General features: G+C 45.1%; 1 protein-coding gene across 16 annotated transcripts in view; it reads right to left on the bottom strand.

The window, feature by feature from the left end:
• The window catches only part of FBXO15 (F-box protein 15), a 310,107-nt gene that overhangs the window by 285,185 nt on the left and 13,525 nt on the right, over positions 1-11,397 (bottom strand). For 14 of the 16 annotated variants that reach the window (XM_082415911.1, XM_082415913.1, XM_082415907.1 and 11 more), the window contains exons 4-8: positions 8,513-8,755; positions 7,739-7,948; positions 4,225-4,351; positions 2,995-3,077; positions 1,882-2,024 (exon numbers count right to left, since the gene is read on the bottom strand). In XM_082415911.1, coding sequence (XP_082272037.1) covers positions 1,882-2,024; positions 2,995-3,077; positions 4,225-4,351; positions 7,739-7,948; positions 8,513-8,755 — 806 coding nt within the window. The remainder of the gene's footprint in view (positions 1-1,881; positions 2,025-2,994; positions 3,078-4,224; positions 4,352-7,738; positions 7,949-8,512; positions 8,756-11,397) is intronic. The other 2 variants (XM_082415909.1, XM_082415901.1) reach the window with 2 other exon arrangements.

Below are 11,397 nucleotides of genomic sequence, written 5' to 3'. Positions count from 1 at the left end.
TTCTTTATAAAAGTGCTAATAATAGATGTAGAAGGAATGACAGAATTAGGGGATCATCATTTTACAATCTCTAATAATATAATGGCTATAAGTACCCATCATCTGGTAAACATTCATGGAGAAATTTACAGTAGAAGACGCAGGCTGAAAAATCCCTGAACCCACTGATCAATCTTAACCTATTTAATATTTAGGCAAATTGCTTGAAAGACACAACATACCAAAGCTCACACAAGAAGAAATAGATAACCTAAATAGCCATACATCTGTAAAAGAAATTGAAACTGTAGTTAAAAACCTTCCCACGAAGCAAGCTCCAGGCCTTGATGGCTTCACAGGTGAATTCCACCAACTACTTAAGAAATACTGCCAATTGTATCCAAAATCCTCCGAAAAATTCAAGAGTTAGGAATAATTCCCAACTCATTCTATCAGATCAGCAGTGGCCTGAGACCAAAACCACACAAAGATATTACAAAACAATTAGGAGATATAATATCAGAAATAACAAAGATGAAATACTTACTAAAAAATCTTAAGAAATGTGCAAAATTAGTATGAAGAAAATTCTGATACACTCCTACAAGACATAAAAGTATTTCTGAACAAACTGAAAGACACTCCACATTTATGGGTAGGATAAATCAACGACGAAGATGTCAATCCACCCTAAGTTAATATACACATTTGTCGTAATTCTATCAGAAGTGCCATCAAGCACAGAAAAATCTAGAAATCTTCCCGAGACAAATGCAAAGACGGTTCAGAGAAGAAAGGAGGTTATGAAAAGGGCACAGAAGCCAGCCTGAAGTGGATCCCACTGACCAAACTGGGGACTTCACAAAGAACAAACTTAGCTTCACAAAGAATAATGTCTGTAATTGATTATAAATTACTGAGTAAATAAAAACCGAACAGTCCAAAGTGACACTAAACAAGAAAGACAGAGAGGAGAGAGTGCACTCAAAACCGTTCCCCACCACAGGAGGCGACAATTACATCAATTTCCTAATCTGAAAATTGGTGGTTAAAAGAGAAAGGATGCAAGCATTTACCCTACCATTACAGGAATCTACCCAGTTGATGAAGGAAAGCGCTTTACAAAAGCTCAGCTAATAAATGTGGACACAATGACATAATTTTAAAACCACCATTTTCTAAACTCAAAAAAACTGATTTAGGCAAGGAGTATTAATGGATGTCAAATCCATTAACTAAAAGAATTCTGGGCAACAGGATATTCAGAAACGAAGTGCATAGTTTCGCCTATAAAATATTCTTACGACAGATGTTAAACTTCAGTCTATGCAAGTCTCTATACCAAACTTCAAGGTCTTGGGACACAGAGCAAAGAGAGCAAGAGGAACCAGTCAGAGAAACCAGAGCAGAGCACACTGCATTCCCTCTTTTCCTCCTCTTGACTGGTGTCCCTTCCCTCCTCTGTCCACCCCAGTCCGTGTCTCGGCTTCCGTGAGCGTGATAAACGCTGGTGCAGTACAGAGGGCTCGCTGCCTTTATTCTCATCCTGGACGGGCTCTACAGTGGCCCTGCTGGCAAATCTACCAAATTCCTCTGAGAAAGAAGAGAAGAAGCTGGGGTGGGAGAGGGGGAATGTGGTAGGGCAAAGCAATAAGTACCAGTAGAAAGGTTGAGCAGAGAATATTCCAGAAGGCAGAGCAGGGGTGACGGCGATGACGGAGACAGAGCCAGCATCTGAGGAACTGCACAAGTCCTAGTGATCAGGGTCTGGGAGGACGGAGGGCCAGGACACAGTTAAGGGGCCAGCCAGGGGGCAATTCTTAACTCAGATATACAACGTGGTCCCCTCGCCTCTCCAGCCTTGGAATTCCACTCTGAAACAAAAGACTTAGTGAGTTTCACCTTTGCTGGTGGAGAGGTTGCGAAACGTGCCACACAGGCAGAAAACTCCCCCGCTGTGCATATCAACATGGAGTTGGTAGTCACTCAGTCCACGCTCTGGGCTGTCATCCAAAAGGGGGGTATGAGGAGGCAGCTCGTAGGGGCTAAAAAGCAAAACAAAACGTATCTGTCAACACCAGAGCTAAAATGCTTGAACTGGAAATACTCTTTAAAAAATTAACACCCCTTCAAAGCACCAGCTCCCATCAACCCTCTATAGATTGCCAATCACGTTCAGTACCACAGACGCAGAAGAACGGCCCCACGTTCCTTCTACCAACTTCCATACAAACGGGCAGAAGCGCGTGTTCCCTGCGCATCCCCGGACCACCATGACTGAACATGGTTCTGAAATCCGCCCGGGGCAGCAGCTCCGCTCCGCAGTGGTCTCGGCATCCAGAGGGCTGAACGCGCAGCAGGAAAATGCACCCAACAACAGACCTACAGCTCAGGGACTCCCCCGGAAGAAGACCAAAAGCCACAATGAACGAGTTTTCATTCAGTAAGGAACGCGTTACTATATAAGGCAACAAACTCAGAAGCACTGGGGAGCAATTCACGTTAAAAAAAAAAGAAAAAAAAAAAAAAAAAGGCATATGGGAGTCTCAGCCCCAGGGGAAGGGTGAGAGGAGCAGGGAGCCGGAAAGCATGTCCCCCACCTGATGACCCCAAGTTCATTAACAGACACACTGTCCCAACCAAGCAAAAACACATCTGCAGGTCAGGCCAAGCGGGCCACGGGTCTGCCTGCCTTTCAAGACAGGAAAATGCAAACTACTGCAGAGAACTTGCAGCACCTCAGTGCACTAGCATCTTGTAGTAATGAAGCTTCCCTGCCCTATAAATCACACTCCACAAGGTGCGTCACCCTGAACCTGAACAAATAAAGCAAACAGCTACTGATGGATAATCCAATGTTTTTAGCAACAGCTACGTAATTTTGTCTGTTGGCTTCTGTCTACTGATTAAAGACAGAATGTCTTTGTAGCTATTCTCAGGATACTAAGATGGTATCAACTCCGAATCCTTCATGCTGACTGCACAAAATTTAATACACCACATACAGATACATACATAGCAGCCGAGCCTAACGTGCTCCGCTCCACAAGGTGATGGAAATGAAGATTTGCCATAACAAAAGCCAGTTCTTCCTCCCTCTGAAAAAGAATACATTTTTCAACTGAAATATTTTAATTTTTCATAAGGTCATTGTGAAGATCACAGCACATTCATCTTACAGATAGATGTGGTTTCTTACAACCTAAGATTCCTACAGTGCCAACGCATTATCACTGTCTAATATGACTTATCTGTCACATTCATAGCAGGACCACAATGCACCCAAACACGCAGAGCACGTGGTACCAAAAGGATTAACACCCTAGTATTTATGAAACATCAAAGTGCTGTCTGACACATGATGACTGTGGAAATATATTTTGTTAGCTCCAGGTTGTTTCAAAGTCTTTTCAAAGATAAAGAGAAGGCTGGTACGAACTTCACAAGGTTAATCCCACACACACTCAGCAGCCACGGCAGGACCTGTTTGACTTCGCAAACCCGGTGGGAGGGATTAGACTCCAAGTCCACTCATCAGCAGGTCAGGCAGCAGGAGCCAGGACGGGACGGCACAGGAGCTGACACCGTTTCTCCCCGGGCACAGCTGCCCTGCCGGGGGAAGGTGACCCAGACGGCAGCCTGAAGCTGCCCTTCTCCAGGGTCAACCAGAGTCCTGGCATCCGCTCGGCCAACCCAGATGGACCAACTCAAGAGCCCAGAGCGAGCCAAGTGCTGCCTGGCCCCCAGTCACCTTGTACAGAGGGAGTGAGCGAGAAAGACGACCCGACGGCCAGAGCAGGACGAGGGAAGAAAAGGTCCGGAGGCTGGCGTGGGGACCTGGGTTCTGCCTGGCCGCCGTGTAGACGTGAGTGCTATTCCCACAGTCAACTTGGGAGCTGCCATCCTTACATGGCTCCAGGCAAGACGCGTCTGAGGGCCCCAGGTTAAACGCACAGGAGATGCTCTGGCAGAGGAAGGGCGTGAAAGGAGAAGGATGGAATGTGGACCGGCTGGAGGAGGAAGGGGAAAGTCCCAGGATGTTAACGGGGTAACGTGAACCAAAGCGCCCGGCGGGAAGGGCTGGTTCGTCACAGGCGAGGGTAGAACGGCAGACCTGCCGCGAAGGCGTGAGGGCCAGGCAGCCGGGAACGTGAGGTCCGTAGGAGGTGGCTGAACGTCTAAAGGACTTAACCCTTGACCCCATGCACGACGGGAGCAAACGTGGCAGGTACGGTCCGGGCTTACCTTCCAGAGCCCCACCACGAGGCCCGGGTGCAGGCAGAAGATCCGGATCAGCCTGTCACAGCCAAGCATGGTGGACTCGGTTAAGTGACTCAGGTTGTACTTTGCAATTAAAGAATGCCATCGGGGTCTTTGAACATCATGCCAAAGAAAGGAGAGAGAAAAATGAGCTCTGGCTTCCCCCGTGTTGTCGATTCTCTTTGGCACATCTAAAAAGACTATTAAGAACATGCTAATCATGTACACATTGCTAATAAGGAGAAACAACTTGTATAAATAAAAGGCAAAACGGTAAGTCCAAATTTCTCACCATCTATCTTACTCTCCCCACCCCCGCTCTTACTGTCAACTCTACGGCCCCGCCAGCAGTGAGCTGAACAATCACACAGGTGAGGGAGAGGGAGAACCGTCTTCTATCCTCTTCCCCTCAAAACCCAGCCCAACGCTACGATCAGCAGTAGATTCTCAATGTACGGCATGCATAAGCAAAGATGAAATCCCTTAAATGACAAAAAAGTAGGGGGTCTCGTAGGCTGCCTGAAAGCAGGTTTACCTTTTAAAGTTATTATCAAGAATAGCTCAGAGATAGTGAAAACTGTAACGTCAGAAAATAAATTTAAACCAAAATCATGAGTGTTTTCGTGAAGGAGATACAGCATGAACTCGATATTAGAATTAGTGTCTAAGAGCAAGTAACTCAAATGTGTAAGAAAACACAACTCAACTCTACTGTTCATCATGACACATGAACAGAATGAAACATTCTGTTCGCTCTATCATGACAGGCGGAGATGTCTGTCATTCCCAGAGGCAATTCAGGACACCCTGAGGGAGAGGCGATCTCAGTGGTCAGTTAACACAGCTCAGCACCAGAGGAAAGTCTCCAAGGAGCTGGGGCCAAGGGTGCGCCTCCAGCACCTAAGACACACGCCAGCAGGTGACAGGTATTCAACTGTTCATTAAGCAGAAGTTAAAAGCCAAGGCATTCGGCCGTGCACTGTTTCCAAGCAGAGGGGGCCGTAAGCGTGGAAACCAGATGCCTGGCTGCCAGAGCACCCTGGCCCCTCACTCAGGGAGCTTCCTGCGCTGAGAGCTACACCGGTCAGGGAGAGGCGGTCGGTGAGCGAGAACCTAAAAATACGCTCAGCGCGGGAGAGCAGACTCGGGGGAAGCTGAACGCCAGGCTGGGAACCGGAGCTGAAACCTTAGCTCCAGCCCTACAGACTGCCTCAGCGTGACCTTCACCTGTGTCCCGGGAGACGGCCCCACCTTCGAGGGAGGGAAATGAAATGAGAGAACCTCCCCAGAGCGCTCGCAGCAGCCACTGCTGTGACATCATCAGTGTGGCCACGAGGCGGCGGGGCTGGAAGAACACCCCTCAACTCGCCCGAAGCCCGCACCCTCAGACGCAAGGCTCCAGACCAGCTGCACGGACTCCACAGAGAACAGGCTGGTCCCCCTTTGCCTCGGCCTCACGGGTTCGTCCTGGCGCAGAAACTAAGGCTGACATGTACCCCACGTTTCTCAGAAGTTCGGGACGCAGGGCGTCACCTGCAGAATGGAAAACGCTGGCCACAGTGACAGCGCAAAGTGTCCAACCAGGAAGGTACATATGACAGGGACACGCAAACTGCAAATTACATAGATAAGGCTTTCACTGTTTTAAAAAAAAAGTCTCACGGAGGAAACAAGAAAGACCCAAATCAGAATCACCGAGTCTCTCCTCTGCTGTCACACAGACGCGCACAAGGATTTGTTTCCGCACGATGAAAGCATCTGCTCACAAACTTGCGATAAAAGTACCGATCAAAAGAGATTCCTGAAAAACACTTTCAGTGTTTGTTCACCACTGTTTATCAAGAGCTGTCTGAAGTCCACTGAGTTTTAATGTAAATAAATTACATAAAATGAATTTTCCCAATGAATTTTGGCATTTCTGTCACTGTGCAGTATCTAGTATTCCTGACCTGGATGACAATTTCAGGAACATAGTATCTTTAACTGAGCTTTACAATTCAACACTATCCATTTATGAACTTTCATGATCATTTAATTGATGTTAACAATTCTGTCCTAATCCCTGTAAACAATATCTCATGATATCAAATAACATAGTGTTCAAACTAGTACAGAGGTTGCAGACTCACTCTCCAAATATAATTTCATGGTGCATAAAACCTAAAGACCGCATTAGAAAAATCTGGGGTCCGTCATGATACCATATAGAATTTCAGAGATTTATGCAAATAAAGGTACCATTCAAAAAAATTACTGGTTCCAAAATATCTTCAGTTAACATAATCAGGGAAAATAATCCCCGTGTTTTTCTTCACGGCAGTAAGGATATTTTCGGAATGCAGCAAGACCTGGATTTACTAGCACTAGGAATACAACGCCTCCACGTTCACGGCACGACAACCAGACCAGCGATCACGGAAACAGTCCCCAAAGAGCCAGCACCAGAGGGAGGGACCACAAACAAAGTCCTCAGGGACAAGTCGCAGAAATGTGTCTGTACGCAGGGGAACCAGCAAAGGAGGTGGTTCTTCTGTGGAGATGCAGACCCTAAAGTGAGATCTCAACACCTTCCGTGGCAAGGGCTGGGAGAGAAGCCCGCGGTGGGGTTGCAGCTCACAAGGCGTAAGAACAACGTCCGCAGATGCCCTGCAAGGTCACAGGGGCCTGAAAGCGGGAAGGAGGAGGCCGGGGACAGGAAACCAACACTGGAGAAGGAGAAGGCAGCTACCTTCGCGTTTCCATACATTTTATGTCAGGAAGTCAGGGTGCTATGTGTGCCACAGTCCAGCTTTTGGAAGAAAACGACTAGTGGTGAGAAAAGTGAGCATGAGAGCGTTCTTGGGAAAAGCAAAAGCCTGATAATGAGTATGAATCCGGGGCAAAGCCACCTCGTGACAGAATAATAATAAGTACTCAGTAAGCATCAGAATACGACACACACGCATCTGATTTATGCATTTGATGATGAAATGTTTCGCTCTTCTTCACAGCAGCCTACATCACGACTGTCATCACCCCATTTTACAGATGAGAAAACAAAGGCACAGAAAAGTCACCTGCACAAGACTGCATATCTAGCCAAGTTCAACACAGAAGCACATAAAAAAAAATAAATGACTTTATGATCTACTGTCTAAACTATGATTACTGTATCCCTTACTAAAGAAGGAAAATATAATAGTTTTATATATCTTTGTGTTAAAATGGTTAAAACTAAAAACTTCAAAAGGCCGGCCATCTATCATCCAGGAAATTATTATGAGAATATCATTCCCTAAGTTATAGATAACCAAGGTATGAGGCGCCTAAGCTCAGGCTTAGTCATCAATGTGATAAGCCCCTGCTTTTCCTACATGATAGTGATCCAGAATGAAAGAGAAGGCTTTAAGATGCAATCAAATTAAAATACACCACTGGTTTTTTTAATGACAAAAGGAAGGCCAACTGGCACTTACATATAAGATGTCCTCACCCAGAAGTTCTGCTGATTAGTACTTACCCGTTTTTGATGGGGGTTTGAGACCGGTTCATAAACACTGGCGTCACCCCACACAAATCTAAGGTTGACAGTGTGACAAGACGTGGCCAGTCTTTGCCATACCACATAGCCGTGACTGATGAATCGTTGATGGAAAGATCAACGTGTTCCAGGATGTGTTCTTTTCCACTATTTTCTTTCAATATTATTACCCAACCTAAACCAGATATTCTGAAGAAAGAAAAGCAAGCAAAAATGTTTGCCTAGTGGAAAAAAAACCCAAAAAACAAAAAAACTGCAGTCTATCACATGTCATCTCTAAAGCACCTGGTACCCTAAAAGCCAAAGCCAAAGTTCCTAGAACACGCCCGATGTAAATTTTCAAGTCACAACAGTTCTCTCTTAGGACTTGTCTCCTCACCTAACAAACACTCACAGAACAGCTGCTTTGTTCCAGGAACTGGCAATACACAGATAAAGAACACAAAGGGCTCTGCCCATGGAGGGATGCCTTGAATGAATCTCCTGCTTTACTACAGCTGACGACCAGGCTGCTTCTGCTTTTCATAAAACCTTTGAACCAAATATATGGAATAGGAAAATACTATATATTTTATAGATACACAAAAGCACAAAATATCCAACAGTCCCTCACAATACAAACCACACATCGGTTCCATACACACAATACTCGGAACTTACACCACCCTTCTTCTTTAAGGTGATGGTGTATCTCAGTGTTTAACGGCCCTCTCATGACCACCACGCCCACCTCAAGAAGCCACGCCTGCCTACCTGAGGGCCTCTTTGGTCTTAACTGGGAGGCCTGTGTAAGGGTGGAGAGGTTTGAGAACCCGAGCTAGAGCTGCTTTTACAGACGCTATTTGTTTTGTAATATATTCTTTCTTCCAATATCCAGCTTCTTTATCCCCAACTGACAGTGAGTTCATAGACACGGCTGTCTTCTCTACTGAATTAACTTTCCAATTAGATCTTTTAGGTGAAAAGGCAGTTGAGTAGATTCTGATCCAAATAAAACTGGGGGAAGAGAGGAAATATGTTAACTGTCTAAGAGACACTGTAATGCACCTGTAATAGGAATATATTAAATTAGAGATATGCAATCATTTTTAAATAGTCTATTTCCATGAACAAGTCAAGCTGAACACTTACAGTTGTTCATATGTTAAACTGAACTGTAGTGTGAGGTAAGCGTTTTAGATTCACCAACCCACAGGAAAAGCTTGCTTCCCGGGGCTGAGTTAAAGTGAGTGATCTCATATTATTTGGTACCATCCCTAATAAGAACTGCCGTCTTACACCAATAATTGAATAGAAGATCTACTATAGAAAAAAGCAGGAAGTGTATACAATAAGATTCCCTATCTTAAATGCATACATGTTTTTGAAAAGAGAAGAAAGGAGTTTTATATAGATAGATAGATAGATACAGATATATACACACACAGAGAAATGCCACCAGTAACTGACATGTATGGAATTGTATGTTCTTTTTCCTTTCTGTATTTTAATTTTTCAACAATGAACATGGACTGCTTGCTCAAAGAGGAAAAAAATAAAGATGATTAATGACAACTAACAGTGACAGTTAACATTTTTGAGCACCAGGTGTTGAGCGCTGCTTCAGCACTTCGTATGCATTAACTCACTTCATCCCCACAGCAAACCCATGAGGCAGCAACTACTACTGTCCCCGCTGAACCGATGATGTGACTGAGGCCCAGGTGCAAAGTGCCCTGGCCCAGATCTGTACGTAAGTGACAGAACTGCCATTGAATCCACGCAGCCTCAACCCCTGCATGTCACTGCCGCTTCAACAGCACAAAGAAATGGGTCCAGACAACTGTATCCACGTTCAGAGAGCCAATCAGCCACAACGCTGGAATTCGACTCCACACCCTCGGTTGGTTACAGTAACCATCCTAACACTCCTGTGATGAACCATTTTCACACAAGTTATCTCACTTAATTCAAGGTCAGTGGAGCCTCAGGAGAATGAAAACGTCTTACGGAATTAAAATATTACATATATTGTTCCCCTTGATTATTTATAAAACACAAAGTTCAAGTTTAGGATGCTTTTGACAGTCGCCAAACCCAAATACATTCATTTCTTGATCACAAAATGCTCCACCTTGTTAAAAAGCTAAAGCAGATTTAAGGACAAGAGCATATTTGTCTAATCTGACTATCAGTCAAGCACAGAAAAACTTCAGTCAGGTTGTTCAGGACATAGGGCCAATTTAATGTCTTGATAAAGTGTTTCCCAGAGGGCTGGAAAATAGCCCCCCACGTGATGATCCAGATCCAGCCCGATGTAGGCCTCCCGTTACCCCACGCAGAGACTGGTGCTCAGGCCAAGGGCTGCCCTACGCAGGGCAGGGAGGCAGCGCCACCGGAACGGCAGGGCGCCAGGGAGACCCCACCCTTGCAGCGTGTCTCCCGAAAGTCAGCAGTGTAATTGGCTACAGCAGGGCTCCTGCCCTCTCCTCAGACAATGCTTAGAAAGTACCATTAACTTTTTAGAAACATTCATCATTTACCTATCCAGTTGTTAATACAACCTTTTATGAAGTCTGGCTATGAAAGCACACTCTTAAAAATACAATTCAGGGACTTCCCTGGTTAGCTCAGTGGTTAAGAATCTGCTTGCCAATGCAGGGGACACGGGTTTGAGCCCTGGTCTGGGAAGATCCCACATGCCGCAGAGCAAATAAACCCGTGTGCCACACTACTGAAGCCCACGTGCTATAGAGCCCGTGCTCTGCAACAGGAGAGGCCACCGCAATGAGAAGCCCACGCACAGCAACGAAGAGTAGCCCCGGCTCTCCGCAACTAGAGAAAGCCCGCGCGCAGCAATGAAGACTGAACGCAGCCAAAAATAAATAAAATAAATAAATTTTAAAAAAAATACAATTCAACTGACACAATTAAGATTCTCCTCCAAAAAAGGAAACAAACTTTATTAAGGGTAACTTCCTAAGAAGCTCAGCTTTTTAGAGGACAGCTACTTCCAAGAAAGTGGGATGGGCAAGTATGCAAAGACTCTCACTAGAGCTGAGCCCACAAATGCACTGAGAGGCCCGGTGCCTGCCCCGTGTGGGTCTTGGATAGAGGCGATAGAGACTAAGAAACTTATAATTTATTAGTTTATCTAAATAGTCTGAGTTCTATCCTTGAGTAAGGTAAGAACCTGCAAAAAAGCTACAGTTTTCAACATTCAGTTGACCCCCCTCCTTGAAAAATGCCTCACTGCACTTTGCTTTAGTGAATGTCTTCATCTCTTACTAAGGGTCTTTAAGGAAGAGACACACAAAACTTGCCCTACATCCATTCTAGAACTATTTCAGGAATTGACACTATGCACATATACTGACACGGACGTGTATTCTCTAATACAGGAAATATCTTTTTAAATTAAGAGATAAGAAAACCGCCCTGCCCAACCAGAGAATAATACACGTCCCCTTCTCATTATGAGAACTTGGCTGCTCATTATACGACCTGGAGAAATTTTTAACACAGATTCTAGAACACAGAGTTAAAATCTGCAGAAATCTACATACCAGGGATCCAAATATTTATTTGAACTCTCCCAGCTTTTCTAATGCAGCCATTCCATGGACCAGCATCTGAGAACCACTGTACAGGCGTTTCCT

Source organism: Balaenoptera physalus, assembly GCF_965194825.1.
Source record: "Balaenoptera physalus genome assembly, chromosome: 12".
NCBI lineage: Eukaryota > Metazoa > Chordata > Mammalia > Artiodactyla > Balaenopteridae > Balaenoptera > Balaenoptera physalus.
This window is presented reverse-complemented; position numbering and strand designations above follow the sequence as displayed.